The following is a 21,607-nucleotide window of genomic DNA, read 5'->3' as shown; positions in this document are numbered from 1 at the left end:
TGGAGGAGTGGTAACCGATCACAGGGTGCGTCTGTCCACCGACTCGGTCGATCGGCTGACCTTCATAAAAATGAATGAGTCTTGGATCACCACCAGCTACCAAGCACCTGATGCTGATGTAACCGAATAATTTTTTTTGAAATCTCAGATCCCTTCAAAGACTGCCTATGCTGATGCTGAGTGACTATCCCTGAGTAATTATCCTCTTCCTCCTCAATCATCACGCTGATAGCTTGTAAGAACATTTTTTGGTTCTGGGCGCCACCACCAGTGCCTAAGGCACAATTTTTCAGCCCCTGTTTAACAGGGGCGTGTTAATTACAATTTTTGATGTAATACTTTGCAGCAGGGCTCGTTCCTGCATTCCAACTAGAGTGTCTGTGAGGGGTTGCAGTGTTGTGGCACCAGCACCAGTGCCTAAGGCCCAATTTTTCTGCCCCTGTCTAACAGGGGCGTGTAATTACAATTTTTGATGCAATACTTTGCAGCAGGGCTCGTTCCTGCATTCCAACTAGAATGTCTGTGAGGGGTTGCAGTGTTGTGGCACCAGCACCAGTGCCTAAGGCCTAATTTTTCAGCTCCTGTTCAACAGGGGCATGTAATTACAATTCTTGATCTAATATTTCACAGCAGGGCCCTGTGAGGGCTTACAGTGTTGTGGCCACAGCAACACCTAAGGCCCAAATTTCTGCTGAGTATATAGGGCAGGACCCTACTTTCAAACATCTAACTTACAAACGACTCCTACTTGCAAACGGAAGGAGACAACAGGAAGTGAGATGAAATCTACCCCTAGGAAGGGAAATTCTCTCCTGTAAGAGTTAATATGGGAAAACAATTTCTCCTTTCCACTGATGCTTTCCAATCCTTGTTCCACAAAAAACCCACATTTTCAAAAAACATTTTTCATTGGGACAAAAAGTGAGGTGAAATCTTCTGAAGAGGAGGAAAGACAGCAAAACAAATGTCACAGGGGTGATAACCCTTCCCTATGTTTTCCAAAAAGCTTAAAAAAGATTTTTTGGCTGGAGCTAAACGCTTTAAAAATTTACCCGTTCAAAATTACAAAGAGATTCTACTTAACAAACCTACAGTCCCTGTCTTGTTTGCACCGCCTGTATACTGCTGTTCAGAGTATATAGGGCCTGGTGGCCCCACACCTTTCCTTATTTTAATTTGGGTGCGGGGTTCCCCTTAATATCCATACAAGACCCAAAGGGCCTGGTAATGGACTGGGGGGTACCCATGCCGTTTGTCTCACTGATTTTCATCCATATTGCCAGGACCCGACATTACATTAAACCCGCAAGCAGTTTTAAATGAGATTTTTTCCTTTAAAAATGACATTTGGTGCAGGGACTGTTCTAAACACGGGAAACACGCGCCACTTTACAGGCATACTATAGACACACCCCAGGTACGATATTTAAAGGAATATTTCACTTTTTTTTTTTTTTACTTTAAGCATCATTAACCACTTCCCGCCCGCCCTATAGCGGATTGACGTCCGGGAAGTGGTTGTGTTATCCTGACTGGACGTCATATGACGTCCAGCAGGATAACAGGCCGCAGCGCGCCCCCGGGGGCGCGCATCGCGGCGATCGGTGGAGCGGTGTGTCAGTCTGACACACCGCTACACTGATCTTGGTAAAAAGCCTCCGGCGGAGGCTCTTTACCACGTGATCAGCCGTGTCCAATCACGGCTGATCACGCTGTCAATAGGAAGAGCCGTTGATCGGCTCTTCCTCACTCGCGTCTGACAGACGCGATTAGAGGAGAGCCGATCGGCGGTTCTCCTGGCAGGGGGGGTCTGTGCTGATTGTTTATCAGCGCAGCCCCCCCTCAGATCACCACACTGGACCACCAGGGATCGCCACTAGGACCACCAGGGAAGGGGCAACATGTGGATGGCCAGGTATGTACCCCATGGCCATCCACATGTGCCCAGTGTGCCCAGTCAGTGCCCACAAATGGGCACTGATTGGCACCATTATGTTGCAGTGATGCCCAACAATGCCACCCTTAGGGGCATCACTGCAAACAACCAGTGCCGTCAGTGCCACCCATCAGTGTCCATTCATGCCACCTGTCAGTGCCCATCCGTGCCCATCAGTGCCCATCTATCAGTGCCCATCCATGCCCATCTGTGCCAACTATCAGTGCCACCCATAAGTAACCATCAATGCCACCTATGAGTGCCCATCAATGCCACCTATGAGTGCCCATCAGCGCCGCCTATAAGTGCCCATCTGTGCCACCTATGAGTGCCCATCAGTGCCGCTTACCAGTGCCACCTATCAGTGCCCATCAGTGCCGCCTATCAGTGCCCATCAGTGCCGCCTATCAGTGCCCATCATCAGTGCCCGTCAGTGCCACCTCATCAGTGCCACCTCATTGGTGCCACCTCATCGGTGCCCATCAGTGCCGCCGTATCAGTGCCAGTCAGTGCCCGTCAGTGCAGCCATATCAGTGCCCGTCGTTGAAGAAGAAAACGTACTTATTTACAAAAAAATTTTAACAGAAACAAAGAAAAACTTGTTTTTTTTCAAAATTTTCGGTCTTTTTTTATTTGTTGCGCAAAAAATAAAAACCGCAGAGGTGATCAAATACCACCAAAAGAAAGCTCTATTTGTGGGAACAAAATGATAAAAAATTTGTTTGGGTACAGTGTAGCATGACCGCGCAATTGTCATTCAAATTGCGACAGCGCTGAAAGCTGAAAATTGGTCTGGGCGGGAAGGTGTCTAAGTGCCTGGTATTGAAGTGGTTAAAATCACTGCTCCCGAAAAAACGGCCGTTTTTAAAAGTTTTTTTTGCATTGATACATGTCCCCTGGGGTAGGACCCGGGTCCCCAAAACCTTTTTAGGACAATACCATGCAAATTAGCCTTTAAAATGAGCACTTTTGATTTCGAACGTTCGAGTCCCATAGACGTCAATGGGGTTCTAACGTTCGTGCGAACTTTCGGTCCGTTCGCAGGTTCTGGTGCGAACCGAACCGGGGGGTGTTCGGCTCATCCCTAATCATTACATTACATAGATAGCAGTACCAATAAGACAACCTTGCTAGTTCAGCACTATCTTTCCACTCTCCTTCATTGTATGGCCCCGGCGCCTTGATGTTCTACATGACTTAGCCAATACACATTACTAGAGGATATAAAATGACATTCTTGGCAACTTTCCTCTATTAAAAGGGAATGATTGGCTAATGGCATACAACGGGGTTTTTCAATCAACGATGTAGAAAGCAACTACAGGTGATCAACAATGCCCTCCTACCTGCCCCAAATTTTCAGTTTGCACCTTGGCAGGTACACAGCTTTCCAGGAAAGTGCATAAGAAGCTACAAGAAGGTGCCTAAGAAGCTAAAAGAAGGTTATGCATAGCCGGGTCGCCTGTTTTTGAATATCTGCCCTTTTCACGAGGTGTCACAGCAACTGTAGTAATGCAATTCCCTTGAGTATGCATACATGGTCAATTTTTTTTTTACGTACTGTACCTTGTGCTACGAATTTCAACTCTTTCACGTCAGTGACTGTGGTCCTTTTGTCAATATTCTTCTTTTCCATTCTTCGATTAGTCCGCCTTTTCTTGGTCTCCCCCCAAAGATTTGAACCACCATGCATACTCGGGATGTTGAGAATACCAATGCCTTCAAGGGAGATGTTGCCCATGTCCATCTGAATGCCATCACACTGTAAAGAATCAAAATCATTTCTAAAAACGGCAAAATAATATCAAAATACACTATATTACCAAAAATATTGGGACACCTGCCTTTACACACACATGAACTTTAATGGCATCCCAGTCTTAGTCCGTAGGGTTCAATATTGAGTTGTTCCACCCTTTGCAGCTATAACAGCTTCAACTCTTCTGGGAAGGCCGTCCACAAGGTTTAGGAGTGTGTCTATGGGAATGTTTGACCATTCTTGCAGAAGCGCATTCTTCGAGAAGGCCTGGCTCGCAGTCTCCGCTCTAATTCATCCCAAAGGTGTTCTATTGGGTTGAGGTCAAGACTCTGTGCAGGCCAGTCAAGTTCCTCCACCCCAAACTCACCCTTTAAGACTTTATATACACCCCAAACTCGCTCATTCATTTCTTTATGGACCTTGCTTTCTGCATTGGTCCAAATCATTTGGTGGAGGGGAGATTATGGTGTGGGGTTGTTTTTCAGGGGTTGGGCTTGGCCCCTTAGTTCCAGTGAAGTGAACTCTTAAAGGCATCAACATACCAAGACACTTTGGACAATTTCATGCTCCCAATTTAGTGGGAACAGTTTGGGGGATGACCCCTTCCTGTTCCAACATGACTGCACACCAGTGCACAAATAGATGCAGGCCCTGCCACTTTTCTCATTAGAACCCTGCAAGTGCAGCAGTGGATTAATAATTATAAAGTCACTCCCATTCACATTCACTTTCCACATGGACACAGACAAACAAACAGCTATTCAGAATAACAAAAGGTAGGGATCTGCAGCAAAGTTTGTTTAAAATCTCTGCAATGTACATAGATCACCCAGAGGAATGTTTTTTTTTTTTCTCAACAGACGTGGAGTTACTCTTTAGCCACTTGCCAAACCACCCCATAGCACTTTTACTGCTACAGGGCGGCCTCACTGCACAGGATCACACATATATATATATATATATATATATATATATATATATATATATATATATATATATATATATATAGACGTGATCCTGCACTTCAGGGTGTCGAGTGCTCAGTGGCTTGTCAGTGAGTCCCTGGTCCTGATGTCCGGCGACACCCGCTGATCGTTCTGTACACAAGTGGCACGGCAGTCTGCCTATGTAAACAAGGCAGATCGCTGTTCTGTCAGTACATAAGGCGTAGATCCTATGTTCCTGTAAAGCAGTAATACCAATCCATGCCTGTTATGTGTTAGTCTCACGCTACCACTGTGTGTGTGGGGTAAAAAATGTATAGCAAGCCTGCCACCTTCACTTAAATAGCTTATTCATGACTATTCATGAATAAACTTTTAAAGAGTAGTGAGGCGCTGACAGTCAACTCAATCTAACCAATATGTGACATGAACTCTTGTGGTAAATTTAGAATGAATTTATTAAAATCATAACATCATACTCACATTAAAAAGCCGAGTAACGGCGTATACCCACGAGCTCCGAGCTCGTTCCACAATCGCGTCACTTCCAGTATGCCGACACTCACGCCCCAGTGGATCGCTTTTATTACATGTTTTGTAACATTATTTATATTGCATGTTTATCCCTTTCATGACTAAGCCTATTTTTGACATTAAGGCTGGGTTCACACTGCTGCAGTGCGAATTTAGCGCGATTTTGATCCGGTTGCGTGCGAATTTGCATTGCGAATTCTTTATGTGTTCTTGCGATTCTACGCCAAATTTTACAATCTATGGAGCTGAATTCGCATCGCACACGGATCAAACTCGGACAGGACCCTTTTTTTACGCAGGTTAGATTCGCAACGCATTGATGTGAACGGCACTCGTGGAAAACGAGGTTATTAAAATGACTTGCGAATTTGAGCGATCGCAGCGGCTCAAATTCGCAATAAAATTCACAGCAGTGTGAACCTAGCCTTAGTCTTTACAAGTTAAAATCTGTATTTTTTGCTAGAAAATTACTTAGAGCCCCCAAACATTATATATATATTTTTAGCAGAGAATCTAGAGAATAAAATGGCGATTGTTGCAATATTTTATATCACACGGTATTTGTGCAGCGGTGTTTTAAACGCAACTTTTTGGGAAAAGGGACACTATCATGAATTTAAAAAAAACCAAACAGTAAAGTTAGCCCAATTTTTTGTATAATGTGAAAGATGATGTTACGCCGAGTAAATAGATACCAAACATGTCACGCTTTATAATTGCACGCACTCGTGGAATGGCGACAAATTACGGTACCTAAAAATCTCCATAGGCGACGCTTTAAATTTTTTTCACGGTTACCAGGTTAGAGTTACAGAGGAGGTCTAGTGCTAGAATTATTGCTCTCACTCTGACGATCGCGGCGATACCTCACAGGTGTGATTTGAACACCGTTTACATATGCGACTTCCGTATGAGTTTTCTTTGCTGCGCGAGCTCGCAGGGACGGGGGCATTTTTTTAAAAAAATTTTCTTATTTTTTTTTTTTTTATAATAATAAATTGAGTTTAAAAAAATAAATACAAATTTGATCACTTTTATTGCTGTCACAAGGAATGTAAACATCCCTTGTGACAGTAATAGGTGGTGACAGGTACTCTTTATGGAGGGATCGGGGGTCTAAAAGACTCCAATCCCTCCTTTGCACTTCAAAGTATTCAGATCGCCATTTTCGGCGATTCTGAACACTGTATATTTTTTTAAAACCGGCGCCATTGGCGTGAAGTGACCTCATGACGTTGCTTCCGTGTTTACAATTAGGAGGCGGCAGATTGGTGATCGGGCCTCCCGGAGAGGCCCGGTAAGAGCGGCAGGAGCGGGGGGGTGTCCCCTCCCGCACCTCCGGTATAACAGCCGAGCGCCTTTTAGCCGCATCAGCTGTTATACCTGGAAAGTTGATCGCCGGCTCTAAAAAAACACTACTGGGATGATGCCTGCTGCTGCGGGCATCATCCCGGTATAACCCCCGAAAGCCGAGTACGCACAACTGCGTACGCTCGGCGGGAAGGGGTTATACATGTTTATACACCTATTTTCTATTGCTGCCGATTTAACACAGTGTGAAGAGTGTGGCGATCGCTGGAGGATTAGGGGCATCACCGAGTGATTTCTTTTATCCTTGAGGTTACACCCATTAACGTTCAATCGGTTTATGCACTGAAGTCACTTTTATATTTATATTTATTTTGATGGTTATCTATTAGGAGTGATTAACTAGGTTTTACCTACTACAAGAGTTTACGTCACATATTGGTTAGATTGAGTTAACTGTCAGCTCCTCACTACTCTCTAACAGCCAATCCATGCCTTCCACTAGTAAAAGCACCTCCCCCCCACTACACTAAAACACTGGCTAGGCACACAGTTCACCCTTCGATCCCCCTGACGTTAACCCCTTCCCTGCCAGTGTCATTAGTACAGTGACCGTGCATATTTTTAGCACTGATCTCTGCATTAGTGTCACCATACCTCCCAACTTTTTGAGATGGGAGCAAGGGACACCAATTAGCAAATGTATGTAGGCATAGGACACACCCGCTGCCACGCCCCCTTAAAGGAGAATTATACAAAAAGTATTAGTTAAACCCACTACTGTTTTATTTTTACCACTACTATTCCTTTATATTGGCTTTTAAAGGTTACAAATGCAGCAATTTAGTAATCGGATGAAAGGTTTAGCACCGGGAAACATTTTTTGAAAGATAAATAGTGCATTTTATATACAATTATATAGATCAGACCAAAATGAGTGACAAATGAGGAGGAAGGAGGGACAGAGGGACTTTGCTCCAAATCAGGGACAGTCCCTCCAAATCAGGGACAGTTGGGAGGTATGAACTGTCACTGGTCCCCAAAAAAAGTGTAATTTAGTGTCCAATTTGAAATATGAAATAAAATCCCTCGCGCTATCAAAGTGAATGAAATAGATGATATAATTAAATTAAATAAATTGCAGCTGGATCTAAAGTGTATACAGTGCACTTAAATGGTATGAGGTAGAAATGTGATCAGCGCAACTTAAATATAAAATATAAAAAACACACTAATCAAGGACTGTGATATATTGTGCAAATAATTGCTGAGCAAAATATGTAAAATATTCAGAGCAAAATATATAAATAATTCTGTGCAAATTGAATAAATAATAATGTGCTAAAAATATCTTGTGCAAAATGAACGAATATACTATTGTTAGTGAGACAACAAACTATGCGAATAAATAGTAAATACAGTCCCAAATGATAAACTCAAATCCACAAAAATGGTGATAAAATAGTTCATAAAGTCTGAATAAACAAATAAATGGCGTGGAAAAAAGTGCAAAAAGTGCTTCAAGCGAGATCTTCAATGTGCAATCTCCAATGTGAGATCTTCATGTACACCACTTAGTGCTCTCTAGACTCTTACCTTTATATATAATGTATATCGCTTTTAAAGATAAATATGGCTGGGGGACATCCCGGAATCCAGTATGGATCCTGATACTGTGTTCCAAATGGTGGCTTCCGATTAGTTAACGCAGGCGTTCACACAAAGTGGGTATATACAGGGAATGAAAAAGAATCTCCCATAGTGTAATATAGTATGAACTCACTGATTTATTTAATAACCAAATGGGTACTTACAACAAACAAGATTAAAAACAGCAGAGCTGTAAATTAAACGGCTTTAAAGAAGCCTCTTACGCCACTTCCGGTTCTTGCAGTGTCCGGTCAATCCCTATGCATTACGTCACGGCACGTGACTTCATCAGTCCCCTGATGAAGTCACGTGCCGTAATGTAATGCATAGGGATTGATTTGAGTTGATCATTTGGTACTGTATTTACTATTAATTCACATAGTTTGTTGTCTCATTCACAATAGTATATTTATTCATTTTGCACAAGATATTTTTAGCACATTATTATTTATTCAATTTGCACAGAATTATTTATATATTTTGTCTGAATATTTTACATATTTTGCTCAGCAATTATTTGCACAATATATCACAGACCTTGATTAGTGTGTATTTTTATATTTTATATTTAAGTTGCACTGATCACATTTCTACCTCATACCATTTAGTGTCCAATTTGTCTGCCGCAATATCACAGTCCCGCTATAAGTCGCTGATCGCCACCATTACTAGTAGAACATAAAAAAAATTCCATAAATATGTCCTATAGTTTGTAGACGCTATAACTTTTTTGCGTAAACCAATCAATAAACGCTTATTGGATTTTTTTTTTACCAAAAATATGTAGTGGAATACATATTGGCCTCAATTGATAAAGAAATTACATTTTTTACATTTTATTGGATATGTTTTTTTTGTTTTTGTTTTTTTTTTCTTGTTCAAATGTTTTCTTGAGCAAATTTAATTTAACGGATCAATACTAATGACAGAAAAAAAAATCAGGAAGATTCAAAGAACATAGTATCATTTCACCATAACATAGCTTTAGGCAAAGACAAAAGAAGACAGGAGGTTAGTGCCAATCAAGTAGTGCGTATATAACATATTCGATACTGAGGGTAAGCCCCTCATTTTATGGCCCTTAAGTTGTGCCTAATAAAAAAAAAAACGGGGGGGGGGGGGTGGGGGTAGAGGGGAATGAAGGCTGTCATGTATCTTGGACAAGATATTGCTAAGTTGTTTGACAGATAGGAAGGAGGGAGTGAAAGTGGGGGGGGGGGGGACTTTTTGGACAGGGAAGTTGGACAGGAAACGGAAGGGGGGAGGAGTGGGGGGGGTCAAAATGATTAGGGGTCCCTAGAGAGGACCAGTAAAGAGTGGGGGGGGGGTCAAAATGAATAGGTGTCCCTAGAGAGGACCAGTAAAGAGTGGGGGGGGGGTCAAAATGAATAGGGGTCCCTAGAGAGGACCAGTAAAGAGTGGGGGGGGGGTCAAAATGAATAGGGGTCCCTAGAGAGGACCAGTTTTTTTACGTCCAGTAAAAAACCTGAATATTCTGTAGTTTAAAGTGGAGGGCCACCCTAAAAATAAATTTCACCTTATTCTCTTCCTTTTAATGTACTAATAATCATTTATTAAAAAAAAAGAAATTTCACTTGCCTGGAAAAACCTGTTACTAGGCAGAATTCCTAATCTGCCTTCTTCCTATTCCGCGGTGTTCTACCTCTCTTCCTTACTCGCATTGCCTCATGGGAAATGAGTGTCATAATTTCCCATGAGTCTGTGGGCATGACTGTGCTGAAAAAACGCGTTATATATATATATATATATATATATATATATATATATATATATATATATATATATCTTTTAAATAAATAAATGATATTTTGCTAAATGCCTGTAAAAACCCACCCTATCCAAGCGCTGGAAATACACTGCTAGGAAGGTTAGGCATTTCTTTGTTTTATTACCTCCATACTTAGGTTATCTTCGTTGTCAGAACAACGGGGCGGGACCTTACTCCGTCGCCGCCCATTGTTATGGCAACTATACAAACTAACGGCGATACGAGCGCCGTTTAACTGCGCATGCCCGAGATGGAGAGGTGCATACTGGTTACCCAGCATGCTCCTCTCTCCAGAAAACCAGGAATATAAATCAACTGGGCTTCACATGCCCATAGCTAAAATGGAAACAGCCACAAGATCGCTGGCAAGATAGGATGTGCGTTTTTAAATAGATTAATGAACGGATCTTGCATAATTGATATGCGTTAATGCATAGATAGTATATTAATTTTGAGATAGAAAAAAAAAAACCCCTATGGGGTTAAATGCCCTTTAGGACTTTATATACAAGCATCAAGCAAAACGTATAACAAACGGAGGCAGACAACGGGTTATATATAGACCTGAAGATTGTAGTAATCAAAGCAGCAGGAAGAACGGAGAGAGTTAGAAATGCATTTAAGGAAATGACCAACGACGTTCAATTCAACGAGAAGAGAGACGGCCACTTCCTCAATCCGCCAATACATTAGTGGTGTTGATGGTAGTTTGAAAGCATGATCACACCTTTGTTTGCTATTTCAGACCAGTAGCATAAAAAAAAACGATAGATCGGCTGAGGGAATGATTCTCTTTGATTTTAGATTTGTATGAAAACTTGAAAGAGGACTCAGGAGGAATCGCCAAATTCCGACGTTTTATATGAGAGCAGAGATTTTTTTTTTTTTCTAGAAGCATTGTGCGGAAAAGAAGTAACAGTTTAGGCTCTATGGAGGAACCAAAAGCCTTTCATTAAAAAAAAAAAAAAAAAAAAGAATAAACGACACCTGGTGCATTGGATCTTCTATAGCAGTGGTCTCCAAACTGCGGCCCTTTGGCTGCCTTTATCCGGGTCCTTGGTGCACTATTCCCACCACTGATACAAGACACTATTCTGCCAACTAACATCAACAGTGGGGCACCATTTCTCCCACTGACACCAACAAAGGGGAACTATTCCACCCAATGATACCAACAATAGGGCATTAATTCTAACCCTAGTACCAAATGTGGCAATGTTTATTCCCGCTGATGCTGGGAAAATTTCCAGACCTACACGTCTTTATTTCTTCTCCAGCTTACATACAAGGCATGGTAGAGCTGCTTAGATGTTTCGGCCGATGTGGCCTTACTCATAGCCAGGCCACATCAGCCAAAACATGTTGGCACCTCTTTCATGCCTTGCATGTAAGCTGGAGAAGAAATTAAGCCTTATGTAGGTGCAGCGCGATGTGGCGGGAGTAAATACACAGAGGCCCGGAGTGCAATAACCGTTGCATTGAAGAACTTGCAAATGGTACAACAACCCAGCGGGGGGAGCTCACCCAACCGGGAACTTACAGTCAATGCAGCGGACAGTCAGTGGTAATAGGATTAAAGACCAGATGCCATTTTTTGCTTTTGTTTGGATAATTGAGAGGCTAATAGGAGCCTGATGAGCACTGGTATCCCCTGCAGATGAAACATGATATATGGGTCCTCCGCTGCACTCAGTGGCTCCTTCTATTTTCACTAGAAGACACGGCATTAACATGGAGGTTGGAGATTTCTCATCAGAACCTGTGTTTTTCCCATTAAGGGAAAAGGAAAAAGGTTAATTTAGCTGCCGTCCACCCCACCGGCACATATTCACATTTGTTTTTGTCCCTGGGTACTTCTGGGTTATGTGGTGCCCTTCCTCCTACATGAAAATATTGTGCTTGGGTGATCGGCCACTCAGGCAACTGACATTGTCACATGATGGCAGTTAGAAAGTTCTCAGCCTTGAATAACCCCCAAGTCTCAACTTGCCAATTACAAGTTGCATCTTCTCTTCATTTTCAGCAGCTGAATGGAGCAGCTGGGGGAACAAAAGCAAGGTATGTGCAGCTGGAGAGGGAGACAGTTTAGAGAACCTGTTGCTTTGCACAGCATAGTATGGGTCCACTTTGGCTGACACACTGTTCTTTCCTAGTAGAGGTAGGCCACAAGCCCGCTTCACCTCAGTAGGCAAAACTGTATCTAAGCTGCAATTCTGTATCCTGTTAAAGAGACCCTGTTACCATGTAGCAAGGTAGAGCCCTGTTAGTGGAGAGTGCAGACCAGTTTGAACTGGGAATGAATGCTGGCCAAGTAAAGGGGGTCAGTCTGCTTGGTGGTGGTAGGAATGGTTCCCATGGGCCTCAGATGTTCAGTAGGCTCCCATGTAGACTAGGTCTAGAGACCACTGGAAAAGGAGAGATACCTTGTAAGTGTGTAAGCTTGTGATTCCCAACACGGCCTTAGGTCCAATTTTACTGAAGAACAATTTAGTGAACTAGATGGATGGTAATTTGGGTCTCAGACCCACCATCACTGAAAACTATCAGGGTAGATCTCAGCATGGGAAATGGCTTAATAACCCACATCAAGGGGGTACTACAGCCAGACCATTTATTTTAAAAGCAGGTTTTCCATAAGATTATATGTGCCTTACACCTAATTTATGCATGTTTTTTGGCATGGTGTTTGGCTGCCTGAGCATCGCCATCTTGAATGTAATGTCAACAGCCCTAGCAGCCTCAGAGTGGTCACTCAAGAGTAGCGCTCACCCCCGTAAGTGCCTCTGGTTTTCATCAGGTTCCTTTCCCAGATTAGTGCAACGGCAGCCAGGCACACAGCAACCGTCACTCTTCTGGCTCAATAAACAGCCTAGGGGTTGGCTTTTTTTTTATTGGGGGTAGGGCATAGGGAGCTGTGGGATACTCCATGAACACTGAACAGTACTCAGAGGATATCCTTCACTTTGTTGCTACTCCTTAGAACAGTCCCTTTAGTAAAGGTTCAGAACATGGACAGCACTGAGACAAATCAGAAATATCCCAGGCCAGGCAAGCTCTAGTAATGATGCAAAAGGGATAGCAGCAGCAATAGTGACCAGGATACTACGCTCAGTTCTGTACTTACAATGTCCCTGGATACTTGGATGCCTCCTTCTAATATCAGCCAGACCTTTCTCCAGAGAGCTCTCCAGACTGGACAATCAGTGAAATCCCTTGGTTAGCGTCAGAGATTTTTTTTTGCTTTGTGCACTGGTCCAAATCATTTGGTGGAGGGGGGATTATGATGTGGGGTTTTGTTTTCCAGGGGTTGGGCTTGTCCCCTTAGTTCCAGTGAAGGAAACTCTTAAGGCGTCAGGATACCAAGACATTTTGGACAATTTCATGCTCCCAACTTTGTGGGAACAGTTTGGGGACGGCCCCTTCCTGTTCCAACATGACTGCGGATCAGTGCACAAAGCAAGGTCCATAAAGACATGGATGAGCGAGTCTGGAGTGGAGAAACTTGACTGACCTGCACAGAGTCCTGACCCCAACCCAAAAGAACACCTTGGGATGAATTAGAGCGCAGACTGTGAGCCAGGCCTTCTCGTTCACATCAGTGCCTAACCTCACAAATGCACTTCTGGAAGAATGGTCAAACATTCCCATAGACACACTCCTAAACCTTGTGGACGGCCTTCCCAGAAGAGTTGAAGCTGTTATAGGTGCAAAGAGTGGACCAACTCAATATTGAACCTTACGGACCAGTGGCGGCCCATCCATTAGGGGCGCCCGGGCGCCACCCCTCTCTCCTCGCCACCCCCTATATGCGTAACGTATATATTCATGCATAGCATGAATCTATCCATGGCCGCTGCGGCCACCCCCTATGTATGCGTCCGGCCCCTTTCAGGGCAACGGGTGCATGAATTACAGCGGCCAGGTTTTTTTTTTTGGAGCACCTGATTAGAGTCGGAGGCTCTAATAGGCTTCAAAATAGGGTGGGCTTGGATCGCAGAGGATGCATCTGGAGCCCACCCAGGTGTGGTTTTATAGGTGTGGTGTTATCAGTGTAGTGTTACCCAGGTGTGGTGTTATCGGTGTAGTGTTACCCAGGTGTGGTGTTATCGGTGTGGTGTTATCGGTGTAGTGTTACCCAGGTGTGGTGTTATCAGTGTAGTGTTACCCAGGTGTGGTGTTATCAGTGTAGTGTTACCCAGGTGTGGTGTTATCGGTGTAGTGTTACCCAGGTGTGGTGTTATCGGTGTAGTGTTACCCAGGTGTGGTGTTATCGGTGTAGTGTTACCCAGGTGTGGTGATACCCAGGTGTGGTGTTATCGGTGTGGTGTTATCGGTGTAGTGTTACCCAGGTGTGGTGTTATTGGTGTAGTGTTACCCAGGTCTGGTGTTATCGGTGTAGTGTAACCCAGGTGTGGTGTTATCGGGAGTGTTCTCCTTTTGGCTAATTGTAAAACGGGTCTTACACCAGTTTCTGATTGTCCGGATTGAGAATCAGTGTTTCAACAGCGAATACACTGATACGCTGTTGAAACACTGATTCTCATTTCGGGCAACCAGAAGCTGGTGTAAGACCCATTTTCCGATTGGCCGCAAAGAGAACACTCCCAATTGGCCGCCGAGGAGGAGGGAGGAAATAGAAGCCGCCGCCACGATGACCAGTAGAACGGGAGGCTGCCGTCGAGCAGGGGAAGCCACAGGAGATGGGGTAAGCGCTACCTACAGTACCTACTGACCAGCCAACTGGGGGGGGGGGTTGTCATACCGTTTGCTGCCCCCCCCCCCAAAATAAAATTCCACCAGCCTCCACTGCTACGGATCAAGACTGGGATGCCTTTAAAGTTCATGTGCTTGTAATGGAAGGGGTCCCAATACTTTTTGTATCTCTTTATTAAACACCCTTTTTTTATTTAGCCCATATCGTAAAAACGGAGTTTGATAAAAATTCTGGTCATGGCTGTGCCGGCTTCTATACATTTCAGATAAAAAGATATTAATTTCATAATTAAAAGTAATCTTGTGTAAATACCCTGCAGGCCTCTATGAATCAAACACATACTGCGTGTCAGACTACCCACTGGGTTCAAGTGGAAGGCACTGGATGGATAATTAGATAGTACACCTTTTCCAAGCTCATTTGCATGCATATAATATTTTTTGCACACTGACAAGCAGCAGTAACAACAAAAGTCAGATTACCACAGGGAATTCCCACAAAGAAGACTTCATTCCTTATAATTTACAGCCTAAATTAAAATAATTTGATCTTTGACAAGGATGAAATGTCAGACAGCAAGGGGTCCTTCGCAAGCCACAGCCTGTGGATTCTGAAATCTGCCTAATTTATGTCAGTCAATCCATAATACATATTTAAGCATTACACAAAAAAGATAATACATATGCAAGCTGACACCTTTGGTATTTTCCCGCTGTTAATTTATAAAGGTCTGGAGTCCCCAAACCAAGTGGAATTATTTAAATAGGTGGAGACACATCGGACGGGGGGTGGTGGGGGGGGGAGGGGTGCAAAGGCATCGGCGGTTATTTTCGTTTAATATTGAGCGCGGCGGGGAGTACGACAAGGCAATTATTCAACTTGGAATCAGAACCCCATTGTGACTTGTTAGACTAGCTAGTTTTCACATTTAGCCAGAGGACCTCTAATTAACACCGATCGTACACAGATTAGTTTGCACTTTTGCAGTTGGTAGCTAGCGAGTTAGGACTTTGACGTGAGTGGCAATGCGGTGATGATAGGGCGATGGCACGGTCCTGGAGAATTGCCATTGGTGATAGATGTGGACATGACTCTTGCCACGGCTAAACTTTGTATGATTAGAAAGAATTTTTTTTTTTTTTTTTACTTTTTTTTTTAATTTTGTAAAAGTGTACCAGTCATTTACTCAAAGCTACTTGAATATAAAAGCCAGACATTCTAGGTTCAGACGTAAATCAGTGCACTAGCCGGCTTGAGGGTGAAATAGATTGATGTCTAAAATATAAAAGTTTTCATCTTTGGTTACCTATGAAAAAAAAAGAGACCCTTACCCTAGGTTCACACCCATTCGTTTTTTTAGTGTGTTTTGCAGTTTGCAGAAATGCACTACAGTCCATTTAACATGGTTTCCTATGGTACAAGTTCACATCTATGCGTTTTGCGGGCCGGTGCGTTTTTGGAAAGGGTGGGGAACTTTTTTGCCGCAATTTTTTCGGGTAATAGACTTCAATGGAATCGCACCAGAAATGCAAGTGTTGTGTTTGTGATGCGATTTTTGATGTGTTTTGCGTTTTTTATTTTAACACTGTATATAGTTGGTTGCTAAGCAGGGGGCCGCCGCATCCTTAACAACCAATGAGTCATCAGCTGTCAGCAGAGTTCCCCGCTGAAAGCTGAAAGTAAAAAAAAATTGCAGGCAAATGAAAAAAAAAAAAAAAAGAGAACAAGTCCCCCCCCCAGGTCCATACCAGGTCTAGTATGGATTCGGAGGGGACCCCCCTACGTCAAAATCTTTTTTAAAAATGGCACAGGGTCCCCCCAAAATCCATACCAAACCCTTATCCGAGCATGCCCTGAAGCACCTTGCCCCCATGTTGATGGGGACAAGGGCCTCTTCCCGACAACCCTAGCCGGTGGTTGTCAGGGTCTACTGGCAGGGGGCTTATCGGAATCTGGTAGCCCCCCTTTAAGAAGGGGGCCCTCAGATCCCGCCCCCTCTCTATCTGAATGGGTAGGGGTGCAAAAGACTTGAGTCTGGGGCAGAGGTTCACCTTCCAGCTGGACATCGACCCTAAACATACAGCCAGAGCTACAAAGGAATGGTTTAGATCAGGGGTCTCAAACTGGCAGCCGCACAGCTGTTGCGAAGCTACAAGTCCCATCATGCCTCTGCCTGTGGGAGTCAGGTGGAGGGCCACCAGTTTAAGACCCCTGGTTTAGATCACAGAATATCCATGTGTTAGAATGGCCCAGTCAAAGTCCAGACCCAAATCCAATTGAGAAACTGTGGTGAGACTTGAAAATTGCTGTTCACAGACGCTCTCCATCCAATCAGACAGAGATTGAGATATTTTGCAAAGAAAAATGGGCAAAAATGTCCCTCTCTAGATGTGCAAAGCTGGTAGAGACACCCCCAAAAAGACATGCAGCTGTAATTGCAGTGAAAGGCGGTTCTACAAAGTATTGACTCAAGGGGGCGCCATACAAATGTACCCCCCACACTTTTCTCATATTTATTTGTGAAAGATTCTGAAAACCATTTATCATTTTCCTTCCACTTCACAATTATGTGCCACTTTGTGTTGGTCTATCACATAAAATCCCAATAAAATACATTTACGTTTTGGGTTGTAACATGACAAAATGTGGAAAATTTCAAGGGGTATGAATACTTTTTCAAGGCACTGTATGTATGCAGCATGAAGGGAGGTTTGAGAGGAACCTGTCATTTTCCATAGTTACTTAGTTAGTCTAGTTCAACCAAAAAATAATAAAAATCATACAATCCCATAGTTGATCCAGAGGAAGGCGAAAAACCCCAGCAAAGCATGATCCGATTTGCTACAGCAGGGGAAAAAATTCCTTCCTGATCCCCCGAGAGGCAATCAGATTTTCCCTGGATCAACTTTCCCTATACAGTGGAACCTTGGTTTATGAGTAACGCGGTTAACAAGCTTTTTGAAACACGAGCAACTTTTTTTAAAATTCTGACTCGGTTTGCGAGTGTTGTCTTGCAAAACGAGCAGAATTCAAGCTAATGGGGTGTGCAGTACCGCATTTGGCCAGAGGTGCGGGGGCGCCGGGGACACTCGGAACGATTCGGAGCTGTTCGGAAATATTCTGATTCACTCGGAAATACTCAGAAACACTTGGAAATACTCTGTTCCCGAGCCTTTCAGAGGCTGTCCAAGTTCAGCTGAGCTGTCCCCGAGTATTTCCGAAGCTCTCCGGCGACCCCCCCCCCCCCACCTCTGGCCACATGTGGTATTGCATGTAATAGAAGTCAATGCGGAACAAATTACCTTTGTTTCCATTGACTTCTATGGGGAAACTCGCTTTGATATGGGAGTGCTTTGGATTACAAGCATTCTCCTGGAACGGATAATGCTCGTAATCCAAGGTTCCACTGTATAATGTTAGTACCCAGTTATATTATGTACATTTAGGAAATAATCCTGGCTGTTTTTAAAGCAATCTACTGAGCTGACCAGAACCACCTCTGGAGAGAGTCTATTCCACATTTTCACAGCTCTTACTGAGAAGGATGGATCCATACTTTCATGTTGTTTATGCCAAATTCTGACCCGACCATCTGAATGTCCCAGCTGAAATCAGGACTCATCCGACCAGGCAACGTTTTTTCCAATCTTCTATTGTCCAATTTTGGTGATCCTGTGCCAATTGTAGCCTCAGGTTCCTGCTCTTATCTGACAGGAGTGGCACCCGGTGTGGTCTTCTGCTGCTGTAGCCCATCAGGTTTGATGTATTGTGCATTCAGAGTTGGTATTCTGCATAACTTGGGTGTAACAAGTGGTTATTTGAGTTGCTGTTGCCTTTCTATCATCTGGAACCAGTCTGTCCATTCTCCTCTGCCCTCTGACATCAACAGAGCATTTTCCTCCACACAACTGCCGCTCACTGGATAGTTCCTCTTTTTTGGACCATTCTCTGTAAATCTGAGAGATGGTTGTGTGCGAAGATTCCAGTAGATCAGCAGTTTTCGAAATACTCAGACCAGCCCATCTGGCACCAACAACCATGCCACGTTCAAAGTCACCTAAATCCCCTTTCTTTCCCATTCTGATGCTCGGTTTGAACTTCAGCAAGTCGTCTTCACCACGTCTAACTGCCTAAATGTATTGAGTTTCTGCCATGTGAGTGGCTGATTAGCAATTGGTGTTACCGAGCAATTGAACAGGTGTACCTAATAAACTGTCCGTTTAGGATATGTGGTTAATAAATGTCTATATGTCAAGGGGTGCCTGGATAAAGTGACCCGAGTTAGTGTGTGCTTTCATAACGCATTAGGCTGGATTCACACAAATGCATTTTTAGTGCTTTTTGTATTTTGCAGATTTGCACTACAGTCTATTTACAATGGTTTCCTATGGAACACGTTCTGTAGTGCAAATCTGCAAAATGCAACAAGCACTAAAAATGCCACAGGTGTGAATCCAGCCTTACACATTTTATTAATATGAAGAAACATTGTGTTAGAGATTCTATACTTCTAAACTGGAATGTCACTTCTTGGGTTCCAACTGACAGTTTAAATGACGCATCACCTATTTATAGCGTTCAAGTACTTCAATGAGAAGACCTCTTCATCTGAGCCCCCGGCTTCTCTCACCAGGTCATGGTTATCACAACAGAATATCACTGGTTTTCATCTCACATTACGGACAATGCAATATAAGGAGTGGGACTCAAAGGAGCAGGGAATGTTGCCAGTGTAGCAATACCCTGAACCATAAAGGAATATTAGGGACCCCCAGAGACAGGGTGGGCTAGCATTTCACTCCAGGGATGAGTCTGTTTGGGGGGGGAGGCGCAAACAAACTGAAAAATACTGAAACAATTGTGGCCTCACTGTGCCCATCAAATGCGACCACTGTGCCCATCATATGCAACCACTGTATCCATCATAGGCAACAACTGTGCCCATCATATGCAGCCACTGTGCCCCATCAAATTCAGCCACCGTGCCCATCAAATGCAGCCACTGTGTCCATCAAATGCAGCCACTGTTCCCCATCATATGCAGCCACTGTTCCCCATCATATGCAGCCACTGTGCCCATCAAATGCAGCCACTGTGCCCATCAAATGCAGCCACTGTGCCCATCAATTGCAGCCACTGTGCCCATCAATTGCAGCCACTGTGCCCATCAATTGCAGCCACTGTGCCATCAAATGCAGCCACTGTGCCCATCAAATGCAGCCACTGTGCCTATCAAATGCAGCCACTGTGCCCATCAATTGTAGCCACTGTGCCCATCAAATGCAGCCACTGTTCCCCATCATATGCAGCCACTGTGCCAATCATATGCAGCCACTGTGCCCCATCAAATTCAGCCACTGTGCCCATCAAATGCAACCACTGTGCCCATCAAATGCAGCCACTGTTCCCCATCATATGCAGCCACTGTTCCCCATCATATGCAGCCACTGTGCCCATCAATTGCAGCAACTGTGTCCATCAAATGCAGCCACTGTGCCCATCAAATGCAGCCACTGTGCCCATCAATTGCAGCCACTGTGCCCATTAAATGCAGCCACTGTGCCCATCAATTGCAGCCACTGTGCCCATCAATTGCAGCCACTGTGCCCATCAATTGCAGCCACTGTGCCCATCAATTGCAGCCCCTGTGCCATAAAATGCAGCCACTGTGCCTATCAAATGCAGCCACTGTGCCCATCAATTGCAGCCACTGTGCCCATCAATTGCAGCCCCTGTGCCATAAAATGCAGCCACTGTGCCCATCAAATGCAGCCACTGTTCCCCATCATATCTAGCCACTGTGCCCATCATATGCAGTCAGTGTGCCTATCATACGCAGCCACTGTGCCCATTATATGCAACCACTGTGCCCATCAAATGCAGCCACTGTGCCCATCATATACAGCCACTGTGCCCCATCAAATTCAGCCAGTGTGCCCCATCAAATTCAGCCAATGTGCCCCATCGAATTCAGCCAGTGTGCCCCATCAAATTCAGCCAATGTGCCCCATCAAATTTAGCCAGTGTGCCCCATCAAATGCAACCATTGTGCCCATCATATGCAGCCACTGTGCCCCATCAAATGCATTTATTGTGCCCCATCAAATGCAGTCACTGTGCCCATCAAATGCAGCCACTCTGCCCATCATATGCAGCCACTGTGCCCATCAAATGCAGCCTCACTGTGACCCCACTGCCCGCCCGCTGTCTGACTGGCACTTACCCCATCTTGGTGGCGGGTCAGGCAGCAGGTGATGGCGGCAAGCTGTGGGACGGGCAGCGGGTCAGGCGACAGCTCCTGTGTTCTCCATACTTCCTCTGCGTCTCTTCTTCAGCCAATCAGGTGACGGGTATTAGACCCACGCTTCCTGATTGGTGGAGAGGCGGTTCGGTGTTAGAAAAACAAATACTCATTTGCTTTACTAACACACATGGATGGGCTCCGAGCGTAATGCTCTGTGTCCACCCTATTTTGAAGCCTATTAGAGCCTATGGCTCTAATCAGTTGCTTCAAAAAAACACCCCGCCGCTGTAATTCAGGCGGCCAGCGTCCGAAAAGGGGTCGGATGCCTGAATAGGGGGTGGCCACGGCGGCCATGGATAGATTCATGCTATGCATGAATCTATCCATGATACATATAGGGGGGTGGCGTGATAGAGGGGGCGGCGCCCGTGCGACCCTAATGAAAGGGGTCACCCCTGGATGAAAGACATTGGGTGCCTGTCAACATTGGCAAATAAATTGTATTTATTAGATAGCAATCGATCAACACAGAGAGAGGGTTTAGAGCAACAGATACCCAGAGCAGAGTTCCAATCAGACACCAGTGAAATGTGAAAGAAGTTTGTTCGAAATCTTTGCAAATTTATTAAAATAAAAAAAAAAAAACGAAAAAAATCCCATGTACATAAGTGTTCACAGCCTTTGCTCAATACTTTGGTGAAGCTCCTTTGGCACCAATTACAGCCCCAA

General features: G+C 44.3%; 1 protein-coding gene across 1 annotated transcript in view; it reads right to left on the bottom strand.

Annotated features, from left to right (window-relative positions):
* DGKB (diacylglycerol kinase beta) overlaps positions 1 to 21,607 on the bottom strand; it is an 804,956-nt gene that overhangs the window by 203,019 nt on the left and 580,330 nt on the right. The window contains exon 23 of the mRNA XM_073629524.1: positions 3,503 to 3,698. Within this exon, the coding sequence (XP_073485625.1) occupies positions 3,503 to 3,698 (196 nt within the window). The remainder of the gene's footprint in view (positions 1 to 3,502; positions 3,699 to 21,607) is intronic.

Source organism: Aquarana catesbeiana, linkage group LG05 (genome assembly GCF_042186555.1).
Source record: "Aquarana catesbeiana isolate 2022-GZ linkage group LG05, ASM4218655v1, whole genome shotgun sequence".
Taxonomy (NCBI): Eukaryota; Metazoa; Chordata; class Amphibia; order Anura; family Ranidae; genus Aquarana; species Aquarana catesbeiana.
Note: the sequence above shows the minus strand (reverse complement) of the source record. Positions and strands in the feature narration are given on the sequence as shown.